Source organism: Syngnathus typhle, linkage group LG1 (genome assembly GCF_033458585.1).
Source record: "Syngnathus typhle isolate RoL2023-S1 ecotype Sweden linkage group LG1, RoL_Styp_1.0, whole genome shotgun sequence".
In the NCBI taxonomy this organism is placed as follows: Eukaryota; Metazoa; Chordata; class Actinopteri; order Syngnathiformes; family Syngnathidae; genus Syngnathus; species Syngnathus typhle.
Window position 1 is genome coordinate 12,187,176 of NC_083738.1, and position 27,071 is coordinate 12,214,246.

Consider the following 27,071-nt stretch of genomic DNA (forward strand, 5'->3'; position numbering starts at 1 on the left):
TGGTGAAAAGGCTTGCTCAAACCCCAAAGCCAAATTCACATGCAGTGCATTGTTTAAACTGAGGATGGCGTCACACAAACGTTGACCAAGACAGTACACGTTTTAACAGTTTATCAAAAAAAGGTTGGTTTGGGAGTGAGAACCTCTTTGAATTCTAAGCTCCTGTAACAGGTCATGTTGACAGGTTTAACAAATATGACCCCAAAAAATATTTTTTACAGCAATGGCTGTTGATATAGTGATGCATAGCATGCTTGAATTGTGCTGGAGAAACATTGTGGGATTTCTTTTAATAACAATAACAAAATATCTGTTGCAGCAAAAGCTGTTGTTGCAAAAGTGCTTTATAAATAAAGTATTGTAATATAATTGATTTGTAATGCAATAATATGAAAAAAAATTCCCTTTTCTCAAAAACATTGATTTAAGATTAAACTTCTATTTACTGTGTTCAACAAATGTTTACTGTTTTTTAATCACGTGAACGCTTCTAGAGAAATTTCGTGCTGACCCGGAATCTCCTCGCTTTTTTATCTAGCACATCAAGTTTTCATAACAATAATAATGATGATGATTGTAATGCGAGTAATAACAATAATATGATTAGTAATATGGTCATATATTTAGTAAATTTTATGGACTAAGCCTAAACATGGAACCATTCTAGCAATGAATTGCAACGCAGGGTAGAAGATGTGATGTGCAAAGTGTTATAGGTCAAACTTCACTTAAAATCTGTGCTACAAGAAAGTAAAGGCATTTTAATCAGTATCAAAAATAATTTTCATTCATTAAAATTAAATTAGAATATACTGTGAGTTCATGGGGAATGGTATGTTCGATACTATATATACTACAAAAGCCCTTTTTTCCCTTGTTAGCTCCCTGGACTGTGAATGGATGTAGCAGACTATGGAAAAATCTGGAGGCTTGTGTTGTCCACATCATGCATGTCCCTGTATCGTTAGGATTGTATGTCTCAAAGTGTGTATTTCATAAACAAGTCAAGATCGCCTTCTCCTCTTTGGATTAAAGTCCTCACCTAATGTTACCTCCTTGCTTCGATACCTATCCCATCCTACTCCATTGCTCATTACTGTCTGTTGGTCTGTCTGTCTGTCTGTCTGTCTGTTTCAATCATGTATTTGGGTCCGTCCCAGTCGGTGTATGATGCCATGGTAGTGATGGATTATGACAGCCGTGACAAGGGAAATCCCCTTCAAATGTGTTTCTCTCTCACATTATTTATATATATATATATATATATATATATATATATATATATATATATATATATATATATATATATATATATATATATATATACATACATATACATATATATATATATATATATATACATACATATATATACACACATATATACATACATATATATATACATACATATATACATACATATATATACATACATATATATACATACATATATATATACATACATAGTTGTACTAGGTTCATCTTGTTTTTTTCTTTTTCAATTACTTCTCTGGTTCTTCTATATCAAATATATCACGTGTATATATATACATATATACACATATATATACATACATATATATACATACATATATACGTGTATATACATACATATATATACATACATACATATACATACATACATATACATACATACATATACATACATACATATACATATGCGGGATGTGTGGCGTGGCCTGAGGACTATGTCTGGTTCTGGACGGAGAGCGTGTGGCAGCATTAACGGGGATCAACGCTGGGCGGATGAGCTTAACCAGCACTTCAACCGTTTTGGCCTGTCCCCACTCCCTCTCACCCCCCTGCCCGCTGCCCCCCCCAGCCTCCCATTGCCTGGATACCTGGATCCACCCCCCCGCCTGCCTCATGGACAATCAACCCACTCCCCCCTGCTTCATGGCCACTTAACACCCTCCCGCCCACCACATGGACAATCACCCATCTCCCCCAATGACTCACCACGGCCTTCAACCTCATCTCAGCCCCCTCCCCTCTCCTTCACTCCTGCTCAGGTGAGGAGAGAGCTGGGGAGGCTGAAACAGAGGAAGGCCCCGGGTCCGGATGGCATCTCCCCCAGGCTGCTACGGACATGTGCTGATGATCTCTGCCATGTTCTATGCCACCTCCTCAACCTGAGCCTCAGCCTGGCGAAGGTGCCTAGCGTATGGAAGACATCCTCCATCGTCCCAGTTCCCAAAACACCGCACGCCAAGGAACCGGCCCACTTCAGACCCGTCGCCCTCACTTCCCACATCATGAAGGTGATGGAACGCCTGGTCCTCAGCCACCTCCGCTCCGTGGTGAGCCCCACTCTGGATCCGCTGCAGTTTGCCTACAAGATCGGCATTGGGGTGGAAGACGCCGTCATCTACCTGCTGCAGCGGACGCTCACCCACCTGGAGTCCGCCGGCAGCGCTGTGAGGGTCATGTTCTTTGACTTCTCCAGTGCCTTCAACACCATCTCGCCGGCCCTGCTACGAGTGAAGCTGCTAGACACTGGAGTGGACCATCACCTCACTGACTGGACCATTGACTACCTCACTAACCGGCCCCAGTACGTGCAACTGCGTGGCTGCCGATCAGAGGTGGTAGTCTGCAGCACTGGAGCACCTCAGGGCACAGTCCTGTCCCCATTTCTTTTCACACTCTACACCTCGGACTTCACGCATAACACTGACATCTGCCATCTCCAGAAGTTCTCCGATGACTCAACCATAGTTGGCTGTATGTCTAAGGGGGGCGAGCTGGAGTACCTGTCGGCCATCAGCGCCTTTGTGGACTGGTGTGAGCACAATCACCTGTGCTTGAACACCAGTAAGACGAAGGAGCTGGTGATTGACTTTAGGAGAGGAGCACCTCCCCACTCACCGGTGAACATCCAGGGTCAGGACATTGAGGTCGTGGACAGTTTCAGGTACCTGGGTGTTCACCTCAACAATAAACTGAACTGGACGGATCACATGAACGCCGTCTACAAGAAGGGACAGAGCCGCCTCCATCTCCTGAGGAGACTCAGCTCCTTTGGAGTGAGCAGGCCTCTGCTAAAAACCTTCTATGACTCAGTGGTAGCCTCTGCTATCCTCTACGCTGTGGTCTGTTGGGCTCCGAGCAGCACAGAGAGGGATAGGAAGAGGCTCAACAAACTGGTTAAGAGGGCCAGCTCTGTGGTGGGCTGCCCTCTAGACACTGTTGAGGAGGTGGGCGAGAGGAGGGTGCTAGCCAGGCTAGCATCCATCAGGAACAACCCCTCTCACCCACTGCATCTGACCTTGGAGAACTTGAGCAGCTCCTTCAGTCAGAGACTCAGACTCCCCCCGTGTAAGAAGGAACGCTACCGCAGCTCCTTCATCCCCACCGCAATCAGGCTGTACAATGACAACCTGTAAACACATCCTTCTGTGCAATACTTTCCCCATAACGTGCAATTCTTCCAATGTGCAATATCCTCTGCCACACAATGCCTAGATCTATTTCACTTCCATAACCTGTGCACTATTTATTTTATTTCTTTTATTAGCATTACTAAACTCATACACTTCATACACTTTACGACACTTTACCACTACATTTTTATCTTCTTCTTTTTGTAAATATTCATAGCTTATATTTTTAGTTTTACTACAATTGTTGTTATTTTTCCATATTTTTCTTTTTATATTTTTCTTTTTATATTGTATTCTATTTTTTTGTGCCGGAGGACTACGGTCCAGAAGTCTCTTTTTTGCACCTTTTCCCCCTACTTGTACCTTCCTGTAAATCGGGCTGTTGTTACATGCAGTTTCTCACACGTGAGATTAATAAAGTTCCTCTTATCTTATACATACATATACATACATACATATACATACATACATATACATACATACATATACATACATACATATACATACATACATATACATACATATACATACATATATATATACATATATATATACATATATATATACATATATATATACATATATATATACATATATATATACATATATATATACATACATACACATATACATACACACATACACACACATACACACACACACACATACATATATATACATATATATACATATACACATATACACACAGACGCACACACACACAAACACACACGCACACACACACACACACACACATATATACATATATATATACATATATACTCACACACACGCACACATATATATATATACATACATATACATACATAGATATACACATATATATATATATACATACATACATATATATTAAAAGGTGAGTTCTCTATAAAGTGTAAATAAGAACGCTCGAAATGCGGCAGATCTTGTCAGATGGTCGTACAGAGAAACGTCAACACCATCTTGTGGCAGCTTCACGGGAGCACACCACTAAGACAAACATATCACCTTTCTTTGGGAAGGGCGCCAATGAAGAGAAATATATAAAATTTAATTTAATTGAATGGACACATGATGAAGAAAGCAAGACTGCTCAAGTAAGTAAATTGTCAGTGTCAAAAATCTGCAAAACGGGGACAATGGCAGCCTCGGGCCCTAAATTTCCTTCATACAAAAGGTTCGATCCTTGATATAACAGTCCTAAATAAAACGGAAAGGGATGGGGGGTAAAAAAACAAACCAAAACAAAAGCCAAGTTTAAAAACTTCTTATCAAGCCTTTTATTTGGTATACAGATATTATACAGTATACATATTTATATAGTGAGATATATCTATATAACATGTGCCACTGCAAAGTCACAAACATTCAAACAAAGAAAAAAGGGGAAAAATGCATAATATGTGCTTACTTTTAGTGCTGTGAAGCTCTTGTAATAAGTGGAGACAAGAATGAGGTAAAATGCCAGGCAGAACAGTCACTCATTATGGTCAATATAACCACTAATTCATGAGGACCATCAAAAAAAACAAAAAAAAAACAATGATTAAATAGTGGCACCATGGACCCTTGAAGTCAAACTAAATAAAAAGGAATTTCTTCATACACATTGTTATATTATACATAAAGACCCACAGTGCAGGAACATACAAATGGAATATTACCAATCACTCATGAGAAGTTGTCCTGTCTTTACTCTGACACATACATTCGGCACACATGCAGACCTGCACGTTCATGCTCAAATGTCCACAAAAATCTCACACACAATCCTCTTTTAGAGGCTTGCTAAATAAAGCTGACCAAAATACACGTGAACTCTTATGGTGCACACATCAACACAGAGTAATTAAGTAGGAAGGTTGTGCCGTTCAAAAAGAAATAAGAACAAACATTGGGCACACACAACTTAAATAGAAATAATGAAGGAAACTGTGTCTGTCTGTGCATATACAATCATGTACATGTATGTAACAGATGAGAAAGAGGCAGAGCAGGCAGTGCTGAAAATGTCTCATTTGTATTGTAGCATGTGTCATGTGATCACTCAGAATCTCTCTGGACCTCGGAGGCGTCAGCCCTGCAAATGGGACACGTCCGGTTGGCCTGTAGAACAAGATGACCATATTCAAAATTATTGCCACCTAAAGGACTGCAAATTGATCTCCAGTGGTATTAGTTATTCCCACAGAGAGAATATATGCTTGCGAGTATTGTTGTAGGCTCTGTTTGTATATATCGCTGCTCCTTGTGCCAAAGTATCAGATGTTGTAAAATTGATAAATACTGTAACATCTATGTCAATTCCCTTCACGTAGTTCATGGGGTTTTGTTTCTTTTAGCGTTAATGTAGCGGACTTTGCTTAGATGAAAATATATGATTAGGTTGAATATTTTGATGTTGATGTTTAATTCCCTTTTCTTATGTGTCAGTTGTCCAGAAAAGAAACTTACCCTCAGCCATTTATCGACACACTTGCCGTGGAATTCGTGGCTGCAGGGCAGAACTCGGAGCAGTTGGCGGGACTCAAAATCACTCATACACACCACACACCTGTGTGATGACAACAAATTTGGTGCGCTAAATAGAGTTTGAAAGAGCTCCTAAAGGATTATATCTATGGAAATGTTTTGAATCTGTGGTGCCAAACCATAGAACAAAAATTATTTTTGTGATGATCATATACTAAAAGAAGTTACATTCAATGATTTATTAAAGAGGTGTGATGCATTGGCGGCTGCATTTACAGTGTTTGTTCAGATTGATGGTTATTTGGGTTGAAGCGATAGGAAGGAAGCTGCTCAATGTCTCCCTTGGTAAGTCCTCTGAGTTTGGCCTCCCCAAGACGCTCGGCAAGATTGAGGAGAGCCTGCAACAGAAAATTAGTCTTCGGGGTTCAATACGAAGTTTTTCTTTGGATTTCTTTTTTTAACCACCTTATCGACAAACCTCATAATTTTCCACTTCTCCATCATCGACATCCAACTCAAGACTGATTGCAGGGCCAGTTGGCTGGACAGGGAGCATTGATCTACAGAGAGAACATTTTGAACTGTTAACTACATTTATTATCATCTTTTTTAAAATGGCCCTCACAACACAATAATGTGTGTGCTTTCTCAGAAAGGGAAGCTGTTCTTTTAAGTGAAAAAGGAGATCAACTCACAGGAAGTAAGGCAGGAGGCTGGGGTGATAAGGCGAAGGCGGCAGCGGCTGTTGCGAGCGGTACCTTCGGCCCGCGAGGCGACGGGGGATTAAGTTTGGGTAGGACTGGGAGACAATTGGCATATGCCCGTCAGCTTAATGTTGTTCCATTCAACAGCAAACTTTAACTGGTCTTAGGACTCACCACTCCAAAGAACTCCTGGGGCATGGGCTCATGGGAGAGGAAATGGAGCTGTGTGGAGTGTGGGGTGAGGGCTGGATGGGTGCCAGGAGGGTAGTGAAGTCCTGCACCCAAAGACAGATGCTCTCCCAACAGCTCCACGTCATTTTCTATCCTCTGTAAAGGCTAGAGGAGGTAAATGGGGTGAAAAAAAAACAAAAAAAACAAGTGTTAATATTACACTGTATGGATTAATATCACATACAAGCTGAGACTGATGAGGCTTGCTCGTGTTAGTTTCCATTATTGGTACTTAGATTATCATCATTGGGACCAAAGAAGCTTGGAGTACCTGAAATACTAGATATTCGCTTCAAAATGCCATCTTCTAAAATGAATGTCAAATGCATGTGGTTTAAGTAAAAAAGCATTGTCACAAACTACCACCAGAATGTTCTCATGAGTTCCATCACACAGTCACATATAAGCATAAAAAAATGTATAACCAACTTTTCTTCCGGACTTTCTTCATGGGTTGCAAAGGTCAAACATGGAGAGATTATCAAAATTTTATAGCCCCAAACTGTTCTTTGCTACTTACTGAACGGGCCTGCTGTGTCGTGTAGGGTCCAAACTGTCCAGGCTGCGGCAGGTGAGGTGGATGGTGGGAAAGGTGCGTGGGAGGATGAGGGAGGTGAGGAGGTGGGGGGAGGAGAAAGGCTTGGTCACCGGATAGCAGGGGAGGGAACGGGTAGGGCATGGGTAGGTGCTGCACAGAGCAAGTCTGCAGGACCTGACAAGAATTATGAGATGTCAGAATATAAATGACAGTATGTGGGTAAAACTAGCCAAGCAAAGGCCTAGATGTAGACTGTACTGTGAAAGTATAGGTTATGTAGCTGCGATACAGGGGAAAAACTCACAGGAGGAGCGACACTGCAGACGGGATAGTGCTGTCCACTGAAGACGACCGAGCATGCTGGGATTTGCTGCGGGGCTGAACGAGGCGGTAGACCAGGCGGAGGCCCCGGGGGGGACACGGGATATGTTACCGGAGCTGAACCCTGAACATGGAGGAAAAAGGATTGCAACCATTGTTCAGTCTGACAGCCATTAAAGCAGTCATTTAGACTCACCTGTTCCTGAAGGTCCAACACCCCGCTACTCTGTGGCTGCGATGGGTGTGGGTGCGCCGCAGGGTGCAGCAGTCGAGGAGACAAGTTTGAGGACGGATGAAGGGGTCTCGGGGAGGGGTTTGGGGGGTGGTAAACTTGGCGCTCTTCCATGCCGGACCCGGGCCCTCTATGGGGCTGCTGGCCATAGGGCAGGTACCCCTGAGGGTGGGCTGAGTGACGGTAGTTCTCGTCTTGGTGGCCAGAGGACAGCCCATGGTGGGAGTGCAGGTGGTGATGATGGTGGTGGTGGTGGTGAGGGTGATTGTTGGGGTGGTGATGGCTGTTGTTGTTGTAATGGTGGTGGTGGTTGTGTGTGTGGTGATGACGTGTCAGGCGGTCTCTGCGGCCACGAGGGCGTCGCATTGGCGGGCTGAGAAGAAAGAAGAGTTTGCGGTATAAGCTTCTTTGTTGCCTTTGATAAATATGAAGCACTAAATCAACCAATAGATGTGGATTTTACTAGTGTATTGACTCTTTAATATAGGGTGCGCAAACTTTGATGACTTGGTTTTCCCTATGACATAATTTAAATCTATGCAGCCGCTAAGAAAAAAAAAAAGAAATGCCAGCGTGTGAGCGTACACTTACCTTCTTCGATTGCGGACAGGTGTGTGACATCTCTCTGGTGCATAGTGGGCATGCGGCCTGCGACTGGGGGTGAGCTCCCAGGGACGAATGGGGGAGGAAGGGGTAGAGGAAGGCGCGGAGCTTAGATCTAAAATGGACTGCTGAGAAAGACGCTGTCTTTTTGGGCTAGGGCAATCTTCCATCTGAAAACAGTGGACCAAAAAAGTGCAGTGGTTGTCCAGGAAAATGCCGAAATTATTCAAACAAGTCTAAATGTAAAACAATTTGTTAAAAAAAAAACAAAAAAACATTTCGTGGCTTACTTTGTCTCGATCCTCATTGAACACATTATCTGGATGAAAGTGTAGCACTCCTCCTGCAGGCAAAAGAGAAGCAAAGAATGGGGCAATATAATTAGATAAGATGATGCTGAGAAAAACATCACAAGACGCTTGTTGAGCCAGCGCGACAAACTGGCCGCCTCAATCTGATTTTCCTGTGCAGGATCACAAAGATTATAAAACAGTGAATCGGTCTGTTACCCCACGTATAAACGGGCGTCAGGCATGGACGTAAATCAATCAGTGTTGTGCTTCTTTGGTCTGACAGGCTTTTTCGATAGTGGCTTGAAACAAAGCAGAGGAAGCTCTGTGGAAAAAGCTGCTCTGGATCTTTCATTGCCTCTGTCGTAGTACCAAAAACATCTGCCACTGTATGGCGCTTCTCTCCCAATCTTTGGATGGCGACATGCTGCTATGGTTGTTATCTTTATTAATTGTCAAACCAATGCACAATGTGCCACAACAAAGAGACGCTAACTCTTAACCCACTCTGAAACAGCTGTGGGGTTTACTTGATAGACTGGAGTTAATTTACAAAGAAAAAGCTTGAAATATATCTTTAAATATAATTGCTGCTGGGAAGTACAGAGAGATCTAATTTGGATGGACACCAAATGGCGGCAAAAAAAAAAAAAGTCCATGGATAGCTGGCCTCCTGAATAAATCAAGTAATTAAGATTCATGAATTATTCACCGACAAATTATCCCGACGAGCCCAGAGGTCATAGGTTCAGCAGTTTGCTTGATTTATTTTGGGCACGTCTATAAGGACAACCACACGTTTGGCGGTGGGAAAGGAGAGCTTTTGAGCCGGCCTGCCACACAAGTGCAAAAACACTCAAATTCAATGTAAGTGTTCTAAAAAGCAAAAAATTTACAAAGTAATTGTGAATCCACTGGACAAACCTGTAATGCAGTAAATGCTGGAGAAGTGCCATTGTGGCCAAAACGACACTCTGCTCCTCCATCAACGATTGGTTCGTTGTAATTCCCAAACTGACCACATTAGCAAGCACATTTTCCACTTTCTCCATTCCTGTTTTCAGCAGTAGCTGAATATATTTGTTTTTGATAAATGTGTTTTTGTTGTTGTTTGAGAGTTCAAAAGCATGATTTTTCTTTTTAAAACAATGCATTACAATCAAATCAAAACTTTGCCAAATCCTGTTAACTAAACTTGCAGCAAAGAAACTTCTTGGGTTCGGCTAAATAACCAACAAACAGCGAAGAAATGTGATGAATATGTTCTGAATAAAAACAATATATGGCTAGCCGCTTATCTGACAGGCCACATGTGCAATCTGGAAGTAGCACATACACACATTTTTATGCAGCATGAAAAGACGTCCTTCAGATGACAAGACTTTGGCTTAAGCGGGGCTGGAAAAAAAATATTTCATCACCAAAAGGGGTAGGGGAGAAGAAATCTCCCCCTCCTCTCCATTCCATGTCTCCCTCAGAAACAACAGATCTGAAAGCACACCCAAAGTCTTTGTTGTCCTTTGCAGGGCCACTCAGGGGCCATGTGATGTCTGCGATAGTGATGGCTCAAAGACGCCCCGCTAGCGACTCTGAAGAACAGATGCAAAGACGGCTGACTGAGCAGCAACATGCCGTCGTCATAGCTTTCTCCATCGACTTCTAGACCTTGCTGGGTCCTTCTCCCGCATGCATTTTGGAGAGAACTAGATCTTTAAAGCCTTGGAGAGAAAACAAGCTTATTTCCTCATAATAATGGCGCTGTTGAAGCAGAACACAATTGATTCCAATTTATATGTATTATTTTATTACTAAACTTTTCCTTAAACCAGTGCACAGTATAGACCTTTTGCTGAAAGTAGTGCTGTGCTGGGCATAAAGGTAAGGCGATTTATAAATTGAATGTACAGATTTAGGCAACATTGTTAATGACAACCTACACAGATTAAGACTGAAAATATATGCTTGCAGAAACTGTGCAGAATTGACAACATTCTGCGATTAAATAATTTGGGACAACACAGTAATGTTCATAGGATATGTGTGCAGTGGACAAGCGTTAAAAAAATGAGACCCATGACCAAAGGGCCTTTTGTTTGATTGCCGCAGCCAGTATTACTATATTTTCATCGGTTTCAAGCTGCAATGAGACAACAAAGCGGTCCTAATTTGAAGTCTTAACTAACAACGGTTGCTTCTTAAACATTGTCTTGCAATGCATGTTAGTGAAGTGCAAACAAGCAGACAAAACAGGACTCTATGAAGCCTGCAGCAGCAAATGTGAAATAGGGACAGTCGGAATGGCGCACGCCGATGCTATTAAATGACATGTCACGCCTCTGACTGTGGAACATTGGCTCACCATCTAAGATTCCACGCTGAAGGGGAGCATGAGGACGGTTTTGTTTGGATCAGTGTAGCTGCCACTAAACAGTTTAATGAGGGTGGTTAGTTTTAGGAGGGATACATTCAAGGGGCCTACAGATTATTATGGGTGAACCGCTCACACACTCAATATCAATTCTTCATGTTAATTTTTGCAAAATTATGCTCATGCCTAATGCGGCAGGAAAACAAGGTTTGTAGATAGTTGTCAGGCTAAGGACTACATGCACCATAAAGGTCAAAGTTTAGCACCCGTTTTTACACAGATACACTCACTGGCCACATACATGAGAAACACAGGAACAAGTCATTTGAGACCGGCTTCATAACTCAAAAGACATATCTTAAATTATATTTCGAGCCCTACCCTCCAAACCCTAAAGAATTGTCATGTTTTTTTAGTATTTTATTCAGGAGCACGTCATAAAGTTTTATTTCTAAAGACAAAGTCAGGATATAGTTAAATAGAATGTAAAGAATGAAACAGTTTTGGCAAAATTTTTACCTGCAATTGACTTTACTTTGCTTATGGGCAAGAGCCTTGACAGACATACTGCCACACTTGGAGCCAGTCACTCTTTAGTAGTACATGGCTATTTGTTAATTTATCAATGCCAGCCACATATAGTAACAGGAAAAACAAAGAAATGCTCTTCCACTGACTAGGTGATTGATGATGAATAATTAACCTGTATATCCACTTTGTGAAAGGTTTTGCAAAGTTGGGCGCAATTATATATTTTTTCCAATGTGGAATTTGTGCCCTGGCTCAATAAAGCTTGAGAAACACTGGCTTAAAGGGCTATTGAGACTTGCACAAAATGTTTAACTTATCATCCGAGGAAACAAATGTATCATGTTAGATGTGGTGCAATCCTACAACATGCAAATTAGTGCTAAGATAATGAACAAACATGTCAAATAAAATCAATATGATTGTTGTAAGAGCATAGGTTGTAATGTAGAACCACCGCACGCACTGTATCTCACAGAGCTGTTGAGGTGAGTGCAAACAGTGGACAAACGTCCATTATAACACACAAAGGGTTTTTGTTCGAACCACATCTTGTCGATGAAGCCCAGAGGATGCTTGGTAATAGCCGTCCTCACCCCTATCAAAGACGAATGTAATGGTGTTTCAAACAGGCCCACGCCACTTACCGTTTCCAGGGTGCCGGTGAGCTCCGTGACGCTGCGCCCCTGCGGGCAGGTAAGTGCCCGGTTGCTGCTGCTGCTGCTGCTGGTGGTTCTCCGGATAGCCGCCGCGGCCGACGTGATGCGGTGCCCAACCGGCGTTGCTTTGCTGCGGGAAGCTCATTCCTCCTCCTCCTTCGGCGTTCATCATGCTCCCATTACCGAGCGCGTTACCGCCGCCGTTACCTCCAGCGGGGTTGCTCACGGCAAAATGATAGAAGCCAGACCGAGACCGTGAGCGTGTCCTCGGGGGGTCCATGGTTGGCTGGAGCGGACGAGGAGGGCGGCGACGGTGGTGATAGAAAAGTAGGCGAGAGACTCAAAAGAGGAATGGAACCTCCCTAGTCAGACAGCTTTTCCCAGTCTTGCTTGAAAGCTATTTAGCGCGGAAGATGGTCTTAATCGGAAAGTGCTACTAAAATGGGGGATTTTAACCGTAAATCTTGCACTTCAACATCCAAAACTAATGAATACAAACACAAAATGGACCAAACAAAAATACACTTTCTAATGTCTTCTTTTTTTCGTCCCAAAAGATTAGCACTGACGCCGACTGTGACTACTAAAAATTACACACAAAGTCAACTCATTTGGTTTGTTACCAACTAACTCGTGTCCGATATAAACTGGACTTCTAGTGCATATATCAGCGATCTTTACAGGTCGAGTTAAAGCCCTCACTGAATCAACATGGCTAAGCTGCAGCGGGTTAGCAACAAACATTAGAACCAACGAGAGCAAACTGTCGCACTATTGTCGCATTAACTTTTAGGTTTTGAATTAGACGATCCGATCAACCTACCCGATCGCGGTGCCGTTCCACCCCTTTGCGATGGCAAACTATACTGGCGCGTTCATTAGCATAATGTCGGTTCCCCTAAGCTAGCACAAGCTAACAGGAAGCGGGCTGCGATGGGGAAAACAAGTCCAACCGTGGCGACGTTAAGTGGACACAAAACGCCGTGTTATGTCGACGTAAGGCCGACAAACGGTGCTTCTGGGTGGGCCGCGCTCGTCCAAGGGCACCGAAATGGGGGAAATATGAACGTTTTGTCGGGCTAATTAATTCCCCTTCTTGGGTTCGCTATCAAATGTTTTCTCCGGTCAGCAGGGAGTGTAGAGGAGATCAATCAATGGGAGTTTTATACTATGTTCAGTTCCTCTCAATCGATCCCTGAAACATTACAGCACGTATACTTGCCTCGTTTTGGGATTAATTGACTGCACATTAAAGTTAGTTTATTAAAGTGTGCATGGAAATACAATAGATGCGCCAAAGTGGTACAATGGTTGAGTTCTAATATAACCTTGTTTGCAGCTTCGATTACTAATGCCTGGCACTCTTGCAGGCACTTGCCCAGCTCATTAATAATTCAGCAGTTTCAAGCCAGAAATACTACGGTAGTAACTGTACTGGTAAAACGTGATGGGTTCCGTGTTGCCATTTCGAGCATGAAAAATACAAATAAAAAAATTGTGGCACGCAAAACCCATTGCCAATAGACTACTGATGATTCCAGTGACAGCCTATTTTTATTGGGACCCCCCCCCCCCCTTCAAAACGTATGCTTCACTGGCATCACATTTCAGTAACAATGTAACATATCAATGTAACAAAGACATCTGCAAAAAATATTGATACAATAAAACAACCAGAATATTAGCCTACTGTAAAGGCCTATAATATTGGTGACCTTACTCATAAGCGTAGATATACAAATTGGAGCGTCAGATGCTTTCTTCCATACTAAAGTGAATACAATAACACTGTAGCAAGCACTCTATTTTCACTCTTTTACAAGTAACATTGTTTCCAGCAGCATGTTTCATTTTACATGGGTTTTATGGTACCCAGGGAAATGTTTATCATACTGTTTTTAGTCCTTTAGTTTTAGCCATTACTACCTGATAAGTAAATTATTTCAACACTTGTACTGTATTTGCTAAGCATATAATCAACATTTAGCAAAGTCCCCTACTAATTCACTACTAATTTCACTCTCAATTCAATTTTCTACTCTAGCACTGCTGTCAGTACTATTGGCTGTTGTCGAACATAATATTTGGTGTTGCTGTGAAAAAGGTTGGAAGTTTTGATTTAAAATAACGCTCATTTTCATCTCGGCTTTTCCTCTCCACTCCACCGGGACAACTACGCTTCATTTTCCTCACAGTTGCGCCAACATGTTTGCTTTTTTTCTGATTCAAGTCTGCACATGAGCAGTAAGAACATGGAAAACCCCAGAGCATGAGAAGAGGAGCAGCAACAACAATTATATTGGATTAACAATTATGACGTGTTTTATAAGGCTATAAGAAAAATAATTGCTTTAAATTCAAGAGAATATAACGTTTATCGATTTCATGATATGTTTTGGGAGCCCATGAAAATTATGGGGCCTTAGGTAATTGGCTGTGTTAGGTAAGTATGCCCGTTTATACCAATAATTTAAAATGCAGTTGATACTGGATTCGATTTTAATATGCATGCATTTTATAAGTCTGGGTGTGAAATCTCACAGGTACATATACCTGCCATGAAAAACAAACACTTGTTCAATAGTTAACCTGCCTTATATTTGAAGGCTTTGCATGGAATCTGATAATGTTGCATACGTGATAAGAGTTTTGATAGTATATTGGGGGTGTTAAACTGTATTGACAAATGACTACTTCCTCATTGGTAAATCACCACATGCTTCCTCATTCTCGCTAGTATGACCCCACGATAAATGAGAGAAAAGGAGAGTGACTAAGCTCGAGTCCATCATCATTATTGTCTGGAGCAGCACAAGGTAAACACAGAGACTAAGCTATACGGAGGCTTTAAAGACTTTCTGGACTCCAGTTAGGCCAATTTGGATTAAATCAGGAATTTGGAAACTCAGAGGACCCATAAGGCTCGAAATCATGTCTGTGTCCTCCAGAGAGGTCCACAAGCGGAGGGCCCACATCACAGCTCTGCCTCTCTACTACACAGGGCACCTGAGCAAGAAACACTCCTACGAGACGGTGAGGGCAAATGATAAGAACTGATTTGGGAAAAGGAATGTAGCGTGAAGCTCAGCCATCCTAATGTCATTATCATCTTCAGGATTTCAAGAAGAACTTCGCAGAGCTGCGTGGAGACACCTTGTTTCTGTACAAAGACGATAAGCAGGATACAGTGAGGCCACCTCTTGCATTTGCTTCATTTATGATTGGCTAAAATCATCATTCAACAAGCATAACTAGAGAGATTTAAATACGAATACACTGTGCTGAATAATAATGATAGCAACTAGAGTGGAAGGTAGGCTGGAATTACTCTCTATCCAGTATCCACTGTATCATAGCTGTAAAAAATTCTAATTAATTGTAGTGGCAAATAAATCTTTTTTTTTTAGGAGCTGTGGGAATTGGTGAAAACAAATGCTTTTAAAACCGATTAGGGGAAAAATGATACAGATTTTGGGTCCAGTGAAAGGAACAAATCCTGTTATTCATAAATATTAAGTAGACACCTATTTGTTTGCTTTACTGGGCCACGTAAAATTATGTGGCAATCTGTATCTGACACAAAGTGATTTGGTTGTCGTCATTCTGTAAAATACACATGTGAAAACGGCATAATAGTATTATAATGTATTATTTAGTCGGTATTTGTTAGAGAAGAGTCACCCGCTGACATATAACTGGTACGTTGTATTTGTGCGACAGCAATTAACTGTGCCCTCTAGTAGTCTTTCAACACCATGTTCATAACTACACAATCCATTGTATATAAAAATGAGACTTTAGTGATTATTGATTTGGCAATATGTAGAGAATCCCCAGTCATAATACAAGAATTGACCGGCATTACGTGTAATTATATATAATTAGACGTAACGCCGGTCAATTAACATTACTTCATGATGTCCTTCCTCTGTCAGTATACAGAGAAGCTGAATCTGCTGCAGCTGAGGTCCATGAAGTTAGCATCCCCATATCAGAGGAAGATACCCACCATCTTCATCATCATCATGCATACAGAGGAGGTCCACTTGAAGGTATTGGTATCCAGTCCAAAAACCAGGCCGTAATGCAATAACTACAATTTATTTGAGGGGAGTGATGGTCTCTTTTTTTTTGGTATGTGTGTGGGGGTGCAGATGGACAACCCTGACATAGGAGAAGAGTGGCGGGCTTATATCATGACTATGGTCAAAGTGAGTAAAACACACGCACGTACGCACGTACGCACGTACGCAAACACACTCTAATAACAGGTAAGCATTTGAATAACTCAGCAAGCCATACACAATTTATGAAAACAATTGGGCATTTTTGAAAAGCCCTAGAGAAACAAGTTGCTGTATTGTATATTATTAATGGACATGGTACAATATGTAATCAAACCACTGTTCATAATTTCACATTATGGGCACTTAGTTAGGATACAGTGGCTACGTAGTGTGGATGGACAGATGGACATCCGTCCATAAAAAGCCAAAAAGACACACAAAAAAAAGAGAAAGAAACAAAGAAATACACGGTGGGAATTTTGGAGTTCTTTTTTATTGACATATTCAGGGTCGGCATGCAAGGGACAAACCCACAGTATACCCAACCAGGAAGGATTCTTACATCAGGTCAACAATTAACTAACCCATTTAAACACAAACTTGCTTTGAGCGATGGACTTTCTTTCCGTGATACCTAAAAAAACCAAAAAAAAAAACAGCACAGACCAGCATGGTTTCATTGCATTTGTTTTTCAACAAGACCAACAGCAAAAGCAAAACATCACAGCCACGATTAGAACAGCTTAACCCTTCATTCACTGATAAACCCGCTTTAGGAACCAAGCCTCATCCACCCAGCTGGGTCAGCAACTCAGCATGTTGATGGGGCCCTCTCAGGAGCTGGTGATCGTTGATGACCCACTGGTTTTGCTGGTGTCACCAGGACAAATACATGTTGGCCCTGCTGGGTGGCTGTGGCTTAGTTGGTAGCATTGTAGAGTGACTAAACGTTCGTCCATCTATCCAGTTAGATGTAAAAGTAATTCTATGTTACGCTGTAGAAAGAGATTCCCAGCCAGCTGCAACTCCTGCCCGGCCAAAGGTTGCTGCTTGAAGATGCTCTGGCTCAGGAGAAGATAAGAATTTCCCAAGTGGAGAAACCCCCGCTTCCTCCTCGACCTGCTCACCTTCTTGGGGCCTCCGTGCCCCCACAGAAGGACACGCGTCCAGAGATGTTACCGTGAGTATGATTTGTTTATTTCTATTGTTTTTTATTTTTTTATCCAGCCATTAAATCTATTCTCCGATTTTTTTCAGGTGTTTCTTCAATGTAACCCGACAGGAAGCTGAGAATATGTTGAGGCAGAACCCGGAGTTTGGAGACATCATCCTCCGGCCATCCGCCATGGCCAACAACTATGCCCTCACCCTCAGACATGTCACAGCCAAGTACATCACTGAATATTATTAATAATTACTTTATTGTCTGAGACGATATCCGAAAATAGCTTAGTGTATTCTAAGGGTCCGCTAAGAGTATCATAATAGACGGAGAAAATGTTTTATTAAAGTATTTGAGGCACTATATTTGTAAGGGACAACATATATAAACATATATAAGTACCGTGTATAAAAATGCTCTGAAGTTTAGTTTCTTATCGTTTTAGTGAACAATTTTGAATGTGCATTGCAGTCATGATAACTTGTTTTGTTTTAGGGGGCCTGTCATGAAGAACTATAGGCTGATCTACACCAAGTCTGGATTTATCATCCAATTAGAAACAGCAGTATGTTTTTCCAGCTCTCATAGCATTATACTTCTTAACGCAACCACAGCTTGAGTGAGTTTAGCAAATATGAAAACTCATCAAGCACTTTATTAGGTACATTCACACAGACTTGCATCAAAGATTTCTGATCAATTCTACCTTTACACAGAGATAATCAAATTCAAATATGAAAGATCACATTTGTTTTGTGACTACACAGCAACCACCAAGAGCAGTAATATTTTTTTCCCCGTCATAGAAAAGGTCATCAAAATATCAGAAACAGCTCTGAGAATGCAATCACTGTAAACTTCACCCACAATAACCGGATTACAAGAACGTTGTTATATTCTGACATTGTCGACACAGCATTGTGGTCAATGATATTTTTGATGTGCATCACACAGTCAGTTTCCTTTCAGGTGACAGTCTCCTCCCTGCAGGAGGTATTGGAATATTTTCTAGAGAAGACAGAATACAAGCTTCATCCTTACACACCGGGGGGTATCTACGAAACTCGCATCGGTGAGTACTGCATGAGATTGGTGACCGTCTTGAGATATTGGAATGACTGAAATCCTTTGACATAAATGTGCTAATATAATATTCGCAAATGTGTTTCACTTGTATATATGAGTGTGCAAATTACATACAGGAGAAAAATGTCTATCACTAGTGAATGTGAACAATAAAGAAAAACAGGAGCAAAAAAAAAAACCAACGATTTGAGATATGTGAGAGCGTACGAAAATAAAAATTCTGCAGCATTTCAGTAACGTGTGAGAGGTCATCTTTAATTGTCACATACTTACAGCGGTAATGCATCCTGAGTGCGTCACTCCCTCAACACAGACAAATGTACACAAGGAACAAGTGGCGCCAGCGATGCTGATGTGTTCAGAGAACAAGCCTGGGGAAGGGGAATATGTGGTCCCAATTGAGCACAACTTGAATAAAGGTGCAATAAAAATGTGCCAAAGTGTTAACATAAATGTGTTGTGTTAAAATGAACTGAAAGTTTGCATTGCTTTCAAATAGTTCAGCTGGATGAAGATTGTGGCAGAACTACACGAAGAGCGAGAGCACCAAGTATACCCTCACTGGCACTCACTTGCCATTTATCATGCAAAGTGGATACGTTTGGTATTTGTGATATTTAGGGTATTGTTTCAGTTTTTGTGACTGTATTCTTTTCTTGAGAATATTTTGCATTGTTTAAGGACTACCGAAGGACACCGTCAATGAAATCTCCCTTTATTACCACAGCTATTTTGTGGGTTTATGAGATTGTAAACATAATAATTCACTGCCATGTTAACAAAAGGAGTTTTGTACAGTATGTCGCTTCATCCAGATGACACAGGCTAACTCTTTAACATTTAGCAGCCTACAGTTTGTGTATTTGGCATTGGTCAGAATACATATCAGTAATGGTGACAGATTCCTATGTGCAAATGAGTAAATAAACCATTCCCAAGATGATTTTTTATTTTTTAATATTTCATTTTTCCACACAAACATGAGCAAGTCAACAAATGTTTCAAAGGTTCTCTTTGTATATGCTGTTTTATTATGGTTTTTTTTCATCAGTACCATGGATCATTATACTGTAGGTTTAAAGAATTAAGACCATTCATCGTTCTTTAAAGACAGCAAGACTCAGCAAAATATAGAATTATAATTTAAAAAAAAAAAACTCCCTTTCTTTTCCTTTGACATTGTTGTCAATCAGAGTATTAATTTGCACATTGTGGGCCCTATTTAGCTAAACTGCGGCCCATGCGCTCGGTTCGGTGTAAAAATGGGCGTAACTTCATTTTCATGCCAATGAAAGTCTTGTCTAGCGTATTTGGGGCTGTGCTGCGCTCATCTGGGTGTGCTGACGGATAAAGCAGCTTCGCCGCTGACTCACCTGCTAATTTTGTGACAAAGTAGTCTGCGCTTAGCTTAAAAAGTAGATGCATCTTCATTTTTGTTCAAGGGTAATGGTTTAGTTCGGCGCATTTGTGAATTTGGTAGACGCACCATGCCTCTCTGGATGTTTCCGCCTCACCCACCAGCGCAGCTTCTAATTCGGTAAAAAAAGGTAGAGATAAATTCAATCTAAATTCGAGCCTAAAAAAGGCAGGTCTGCTTGTTACTGCAATGTCAGGCACGGCAGACTCGGATTTGCACTTCGACCGTGCTAATTTTGATGCAATAAGGGACATGGCAGGATTTGCAGTGAAAAGTCTACTTCCGTCCCACAACAGCACACAAAGGCACAAAAGGCCCTCGGTACACCCAATTCTACCAGCGTAAGGTCTAGCGAAATACCAAAAGAAAGAAAACTCCACCCATGTGCAGTTAGACTGCGCTCTGCGCTAGACTTGCGCCCGGAACGTAAACAGGGCCCTTTTGTGTCACTCACTCTTGTTCACACTTTTTAGGGACTGTGATCAGGTAAAGGAATAAATAATACATCTGTAATAACTTACTATCTCTGGGTTTAAAAATAAAACCAGAATAAATTAGGAGTTTGCGTCCCCAAATGAAGACCTGCCTCTGCATTAAAATGATACTACTTTTCGGTGAGTGATAGTTGCAGGATCCTCTCGAGCTCCTCTTCTTCTTCTTTACGCTTCCTGAGAAATGAAAACAAATCATCCTACTCAATAAAAGGATGTGGATTTGATAATGGTCTACCATGACATCTAAATGGGGACAGGTTAAGGTGTTGATCACAATTCTAGATTTAGATTACGGTAATTCCCAGTTGTTTGAGAGGGACAGGAACAGAACCCTGCTTCAAATAGCGAAAATAACAAAGGTTTTAGAACTGCAGAGAGTGGACATCTTAGTCCCTCAAGCAAGATCTGCACTCCAGCATACAATGAAAAATTGAGACCTGGGGGGGGAGTGAACTTAACTCAGTTCACCGCTGTTTAGCAGATAGTAAACAATTATTATAAAAGAATTCAAGCTTTCAGCTGAAGTTTCTACAAAAAGATAATTACGTGTTTTGTAGTTAAAAATACCACATAACTTTGTTTTAGCAATGTGTTGATATCTCTATCTAAAAGCTGATAAACGAAGACCCTCACCTGTCTATCTCCTCTTGCTCACGGCACGACAGCTCCATGGCAATGCGCAACTGCTCATCGAAGCTGCTCGCTCCACCAAAGGGTCCCGATAACGGCGGCTCGGTCGCTGTATTGTAAGAGAGAGGGTAATCGGGGGCGGGGTTCAATGGGGAGTCTGTCGGAGGCTGGCTGGGGTCCTCCGCATCATCTACTCCTTCTCTGCTAGCCAACGAGATGGACAAAGACTCTTGAATGGCCCTGTCCAAAAACATAGGAATAGTAAGGAAAGATAGAAAGGTATCACTGCTGGGCCTCAGTAGAGGATGACTGGGAGTAGTCGCTGCCCCCCGAGTGGGTTGAAAGGAAGCGCTAATCACAGACTTCTATTCACAGATGCCTAATTATCTTACTTAATTACACGTGAGAGCCTTTCTTCTACCAAATCAGGCCGATACCATCATGACTTTGAAGGATGGACTTCCACGTTGGATAGCCTGACAAAATGTCAGCTCACCTCTCCAGCTGAGTATCTTCCTCATAAAGGGGTGACTGAGGTCCTGGACGACTGTTGGTCAGAGCCTCCCAGATGGTTACCTTAAAAAAAAAAAAAAATCACATCAGTCTATATTGGTACCTCTACCTACGAACTTAATTGGTTCTGCAATCGGGTTTGTAAGTAGAAACGTTTGTAAGGAGAAGCAACGTACTCCCTGAATAGTGCTCACGTACTCGTCATTACTTTCTGGTGCAATTAATGAGTTTTCCAACTGTGTGAGTGGTCATTAAACGCACCTCGTGCAGAACGCAAGTGAGAAATACAAGAAAAGACAAGGAACCTAGCTTCGCTGGAGCGTCGGTTCGCAAGTCGAAAATCGGTTCGTAAGTAGATGCCAAATAATCACGAGGCTCCAGTTCGTACCTTGAAAAGTTTGTAAGTATAGGCGTTCGTAAGTAGAGCTACCACTGTATTCTAAGCTTTCCAGTTAACTATAGGCAACTATATTAAACTCATTAATTTTGAATACTATTAAAGCCATAACTGATTCCAATGATTGTTCACACTATCAAAATTGTTGTACTCGTTTACGTGATACGATGGCGCGATGAAAAGGAAAGAGCCGAGTGATTGAGGTTGTGTTCTAACCTGGTCGCGCTCCGTGCCAGCGTCCAAAAGGCTCTGCTGGATGGCGAATTGCAGCAGGTTGTCATCCTCGTCTCTCATTGGCTCGCTGCGCCCTGGTCCGAGGGTTGTGTAGTCTGCCGGGGGCTCAAACACCGAGGGGTCCACCTCGCAGTGGAAGGGAGCGGCCGACTGCCCTGTGATGACGGTTTACAACAAATTAGAGTTGACTACCACATGTGACTATCATTGCTAATAACTTGCTAAATATAGTTTCAATGTAATTTTGTAAAGATGGCAGGACTACATGACAAAAGATGTGATAGGCTGACAACCGGTTCAGGGTGTCCCGCGCCTACTGTCTGATGACTGCTGGGATAGGCTCCAGGCTTGTGTGTCTGCGTTACGCAGATCAAAATTGTGTGAATTCATAGTTACCTGCTTCTTCTGAGCTCTCCGGTTTGTGAACCGTCACTGAGCTCACAGGCTCGTCACAGCCGCACAAGTTACTGAACGTCACTCTGGCATTCAGCACGTGAAACAGCGGAATCTCTGAAGAGCAGAGGCAATTCAATCAGAAAAGCAAATGAGGTAAATGATGACCAGCTTTATAATGTGACTTTGCTCTCACCTATTTTGACTGGAAAACCTGGAGGCAAGCGTAAGGTGATGAAGTCACGCAGCTTAGCAAAGTGAGCATTGGAAATGGCCATGAGGTCAATGATGGGCGTCACCTGTTCGGCCAACGACAGCGGGTGGGTCTCACTCAACCACAGATTTGCCTTGAACCTGGAGACAACCAAGGCAGAACAAATGTTGAGGTCTATCATGCTTGCTCTTATCTTTTTTATAATGGTTCAGTCAGTACCTCTGCACTTTGCTGGTGAGCTCGATGGGACGTCCAATGTCCCTGCCATTGAGGTTGAACTCTGGATTGAAGTATTCTTCAGCCGTGATGGCTGTGGGATTATGTGGACTGGCGCACTGGGACACATTACTCTATATAAACACGAGAGAGACGCTGATATGTGAACTTAGTCGACAGACAAGTACTGTCTCATCACAGAAAGGTGCCACATTGTCGGCGTGCTTTTGTTAGTTCTATATAACAATACAAAATGATTCCATCTTAATACAAGACACTTGTCAAGAGGTGGTACAATTTTACATGTCCACTATAATAGAGAGAGCGAGAGAAAATAAGTTTCTTCATTCCCTCTCAGGGACTAATAAAGTGTTATTCTCGTCAAAGAGGCGGCATGGAGTGTAGGTGGGACCAATTGATTCAGTGGTGCTTACCCCATTGTGAGCGGTGTGCTGTTCAGCTATTCCCAGGAAGGACTGCAGAGGAGTTTTGGAGCCTGAATGGGACATATTGAAAAAAAGCATATTGCATAAAGTCAAAGGGGGCATATAATGCGTGTTCCATTTTAAGGTTCTGTGGATGGAGATTGTATTTTTGGTCTGTCATGAAATTGCTCTATGACCTCACCTTTGCTCCGGGATTTATCCTGGTCTGATAAATGCTCTGTTCTTGACTGAGTTACCAGCTCCACATTAGTTGCACTGTAAACCTGAGTATCATCACCATGTGTTATTTCTAAATAAAAATAATATCTTAAGTACACCAGAGAGTCTAACCTAACACAGTATATTGATTGTGTACAGTTGAACACAAACAACACAAAATGGGTTCATTAGGTCGTATTTTCAAAATTACATTACAGTGTACGGATTACAAAAAGAAATACTGCTCTGAGTTCTCTATCAAATAATGAAGTCCTAAGTCTCACCTTGGCGTCATATCCACTGACCATTTCACTCTTCTCAGAACGCCAGCCCCATATGCCAGACTTGTTCCTAAAAAGAAAATGCACATGTGGGTCAAAACCTTCCCATTTTATGTATGCCTCGGTTTAAAAACAATTCGAGTTGTGCGAAAAATATTCAGTTGAAAACTATTTATATATATATTCAATATATACATATATACAAACGGTTTCAGATGGATCTATGTGTGGTCTATCTATGCTTGCAGAACCTATTGGTAATGTTCATAATGCATTGCTGTACACTAAAAAGTAGTTGTATCCCTCCGTAGCTTAACACAAATATGAGTTGTATGTAGGTATCCAATCACAAATGATAGCTGTCTAATAGAAGATCAAAAATCATTTTATTTTGGTCAGACAGTACTATCGACTGTATGTCGTTTCATCATTTGACTTGAGGTAGGGTTTTATTTTTGACAGAGCAAGCACCTTACCGCTCAAAGGCAATGTTGCGCGTGTTGAGGTGCGTGGAGACGATGGGCGATGTGAGTCTCTGCGCGGTGTTCTCTTGCGATGGCTGCATGGCGGCCAGCAGGGACGGCGCATCGCGTGGAGACAAGACGAGCGGCTCCGTGTACACCACCTGCTTCTCATGGTCCACCTCCATGACTACCGCCCCATTGTCTACAGAAGAGGACGGATGGCAGTGAAGCACAAAAGGCTTAGTCGGACAAGATTTTGGTTGCGGTCAAACTTTTCCATACAAACCTCCACCCTTAAAAATGTAGCTCCGTCGTCCTTTCAGCCAGGTCATGTGTTCAAAACCCAGGAGGGTTGTGTCTACGCGGAGACACGAGCCTCTCTTCCACACCCGATACACGTCACTGGGGCAGACCTTGGACACCAAAGGCACTGAGGGGGAGAATTGGTAGAAGTTATATTTGAACAAAGACAGGAAGTGTGATATAAACAATGCCCCTGGAATTTATTATTTCTATCTCCATTATTTCCTAAGGGGAAACAATCCAACTGAATCAAAAGCTTCTCATGCTCAAACTTTGAGATTCCACAAATAGTGCGGGCCAGCGGGCTTCATTAGTACCGAAAAGAATGATGAATAAAAACAGTCACCCCAACTGGTAAACTCCCACTTCATCTCCACATAGAAGTCACGCGCCTGCAACAGATAAAGACAAAAACAGAAAGACTTGGTGATTACCACATTTTATTGAGCCACTGCGTGTATTTCATATCAGAAAAAAATCTCAAGGCATACAAAAATGTCACTTAAAAGTAGACATACAAGTAAAATGCAACTTAATGTTCAGGCATCAAAACAGAAATTGCAGCTCCAATGAGATGAAGCTCTTATTGGTTCTCTTTTTGTTACCTGTCTAAGTTTACTCAGAAGCTCCGGGATTCCGGCCAGCCGCTCAGTCGCCCGCTTGAAGTCTCTGTATTGAAGCACCAGTTGAACCAGCTCAGGATCTCCAGTGCTCACAGCCTCCTGCAAAACTGAACCCCAAACACATGACTCGTCATCTGCGATGCTTTGTTGCACTCTGCCAGCCCTCAAGAAGCAAACGGGCAGCCACAACAGAGCACCCACTTGTCCAGCCTTGTGCATTGCAGTGTGTTGGGTCTGCTGTGTATCTGAGCAGCACTTTGGTGGACTCCAAGTGGCCCAGGGACACAGCGAGCTCCAGTGGGGTGCGCCCCCTCGGATCCACTCGTTCCAAATCCTGCTGCGGTAGCGCACACACACGCAACAAGCAGCTTCAGCGCAATGCAGTGCGACACGGAAGGGAAAAAGAAAAACAAACCTACCTCTGCTTTTTGCATCGCCTGGTCGAGCTCCTGATACTGATTGTTCCACACCAGGAAATGCAATGGAAACTCTTCTTGGGCCATCTTTGTCCCTCGATCGACCGTCCAATTAACAATTGGGGGGGGGGGGGGGGGGGGGGTAAAGTTGCGATGGGACTTAACGACTTCTGGGGGCTAACTAGTCGGTTAGTTAACAAGCTAGCCCTAGCAAAACAGCAGCAAAATACAGTACATAACCCAAAGACAAAAGGGCCGGGGGGGTGGAGCTTCACTGGTAAAACCTGTCGCAAATCAAATATATCCGCGTTGGTGCCGCGAGGAAGTCAATGAAACTGTCGAGTGTGTTTTTTTAAATTAGTGGGCTGAGTTGTCAACTCAGCCCACTAATTGGATGAAACGGTGAGTAACTGAGGCTAGTGAGCTAGGCTAACGTGGATAACTGGCGCTCAGCATAACTGTGTCTTGCTCCACCTTTCCATCATGAAGGAAAACCACTTAAGGCACCTTACATCCATGTGCGTTCGGTATCTTCCCTTAAGTGAGTGGAATCCGGTCGACGTAAAAGCTTGCCACCCACATCTCTGATGTATTCGCAGTACTTTCTTCAAATATTCGGCCTTTCTTCGAGTTGGACATGCACAACTCCTCCGGTGTCGGTGACAGCCGCTGACGGCTACGCTTAGCACTTGTCCAATTGAAATCCAAGCGCATCACCTGTAAAGTCTGCGGAATGTGCGTGATGACATTTTTTTTCTTAAACAAAAAAGGACGCCTGATGCTAGTTTATTTATCCGTACCAGGCGGTCGTGGCTCTTCCTGGTTGAGGAGGGTGGAGCCGCCCATCAGCTGACAGGCTGCAGGTCACTCCGTTATCTTCAACTGTGGTTCCCAACCTTTTTGGCACACTATGAGTACCTGCTCACTCATACATGGTGATGATTCTACAAAAACAGAACGTAAAACGACTTCAAAAAACAACTCCATAATTTTAACATTAAATTCTTGGCCATTCACTCTCCTCTTGCAACAAATGAAACGATAAAATGAGAATCAAAGTTAAGAGCGCCCCTCCATAAAACTGGAGGTTTTTTTTTTTTTGGACTTCGTCCCGTTTAAAAAGGATTTTGAACCCTAAATGTCATGAACCAAACACTTAAGAATAAT

At 42.3% G+C, this 27,071-nt stretch overlaps 3 protein-coding genes across 10 annotated transcripts; 1 reads left to right on the plus strand and 2 right to left on the minus strand.

The window, feature by feature from the left end:
- Positions 1-4,656: 4,656 nt before the first annotated feature.
- LOC133157596 (E3 ubiquitin-protein ligase RNF38-like) lies at positions 4,657-13,502 on the minus strand. Its single transcript, XM_061284270.1, has 13 exons — positions 13,174-13,502; positions 12,339-12,636; positions 8,796-8,848; positions 8,494-8,675; positions 7,867-8,275; positions 7,654-7,794; positions 7,332-7,523; positions 6,755-6,916; positions 6,572-6,675; positions 6,355-6,436; positions 6,153-6,274; positions 5,859-5,958; positions 4,657-5,510 (listed from the first exon to the last, which is right to left on the minus strand). The coding sequence occupies exons 2-13, from the start codon at positions 12,628-12,630 to the stop codon at positions 5,448-5,450; spliced, it is 1,902 nt and encodes a 633-aa protein (XP_061140254.1). The 5' UTR covers positions 12,631-12,636; positions 13,174-13,502; the 3' UTR covers positions 4,657-5,447.
- Positions 13,503-14,302: 800 nt separating this feature from the next.
- LOC133151325 (signal-transducing adaptor protein 1-like) lies at positions 14,303-19,608 on the plus strand. Of its 7 annotated transcripts, XM_061274302.1 has the most exons (12): positions 14,308-14,793; positions 15,088-15,166; positions 15,299-15,383; positions 15,466-15,537; positions 16,286-16,402; positions 16,505-16,561; positions 17,419-17,597; positions 17,675-17,806; positions 18,075-18,144; positions 18,549-18,651; positions 18,941-19,084; positions 19,165-19,608. In XM_061274302.1, the coding sequence occupies exons 5-12, from the start codon at positions 16,322-16,324 to the stop codon at positions 19,284-19,286; spliced, it is 888 nt and encodes a 295-aa protein (XP_061130286.1). In that variant the 5' UTR covers positions 14,308-14,793; positions 15,088-15,166; positions 15,299-15,383; positions 15,466-15,537; positions 16,286-16,321; the 3' UTR covers positions 19,287-19,608. The 7 variants fall into 7 exon arrangements, with proteins under 7 accessions (XP_061130277.1, XP_061130267.1, XP_061130262.1 ...); XM_061274262.1 differs by having other exon boundaries at positions 14,307-14,793; positions 15,088-15,383; XM_061274293.1 differs by having other exon boundaries at positions 14,303-15,383; positions 18,979-19,084; positions 19,170-19,608.
- On the minus strand, positions 19,606-26,753 carry ankrd13d (ankyrin repeat domain 13 family, member D). 2 transcript variants are annotated; one of them, XM_061274240.1, is made up of 16 exons: positions 25,908-26,753; positions 25,690-25,822; positions 25,471-25,595; positions 25,212-25,257; positions 24,849-24,992; positions 24,575-24,764; positions 24,102-24,168; positions 23,801-23,882; positions 23,608-23,669; positions 23,177-23,307; positions 22,940-23,097; positions 22,747-22,860; positions 22,333-22,505; positions 21,703-21,782; positions 21,210-21,446; positions 19,606-20,750 (listed from the first exon to the last, which is right to left on the minus strand). In XM_061274240.1, the coding sequence occupies exons 1-16, from the start codon at positions 25,989-25,991 to the stop codon at positions 20,687-20,689; spliced, it is 1,890 nt and encodes a 629-aa protein (XP_061130224.1). In that variant the 5' UTR covers positions 25,992-26,753; the 3' UTR covers positions 19,606-20,686. The 2 variants fall into 2 exon arrangements, with proteins under 2 accessions (XP_061130224.1, XP_061130215.1); XM_061274231.1 differs by having other exon boundaries at positions 25,690-25,825.
- Positions 26,754-27,071: the final 318 nt, after the last annotated feature.

What these genes read in the sequence shown, in the direction of transcription:
- LOC133157596 (XM_061284270.1), bottom strand. Translation starts at nt 12,630, where the DNA reads ATGGACCCCCCGAGGACACGCTCACGGTCTCGGTCTGGCTTCTATCAT. An exon ending in TCAATGAGGATCGAGACAAA is followed by an intron (nt 8,676 to 8,795) that starts GTAAGCCACGAA and finishes CACTGTTTTCAG; the next exon opens with ATGGAAGATTGCCCTAGCCC. An exon ending in TCTGCAGTGTCGCTCCTCCT is followed by an intron (nt 7,524 to 7,653) that starts GTGAGTTTTTCC and finishes AATTCTTGTCAG; the next exon opens with GTCCTGCAGACTTGCTCTGT.
- LOC133151325 (XM_061274252.1), top strand. Translation starts at nt 15,282, where the DNA reads ATGTCTGTGTCCTCCAGAGAGGTCCACAAGCGGAGGGCCCACATCACA. An exon ending in CAGAGGAGGTCCACTTGAAG is followed by an intron (nt 16,403 to 16,504) that starts GTATTGGTATCC and finishes GTGGGGGTGCAG; the next exon opens with ATGGACAACCCTGACATAGG. An exon ending in ACGCGTCCAGAGATGTTACC is followed by an intron (nt 17,598 to 17,674) that starts GTGAGTATGATT and finishes GATTTTTTTCAG; the next exon opens with GTGTTTCTTCAATGTAACCC.
- ankrd13d (XM_061274231.1), bottom strand. Translation starts at nt 25,991, where the DNA reads ATGGCCCAAGAAGAGTTTCCATTGCATTTCCTGGTGTGGAACAATCAG. An exon ending in CGCAACATTGCCTTTGAGCG is followed by an intron (nt 24,169 to 24,574) that starts GTAAGGTGCTTG and finishes TTTTCTTTTTAG; the next exon opens with GAACAAGTCTGGCATATGGG. An exon ending in CTGGCACGGAGCGCGACCAG is followed by an intron (nt 21,783 to 22,332) that starts GTTAGAACACAA and finishes TTTTTTTTTAAG; the next exon opens with GTAACCATCTGGGAGGCTCT.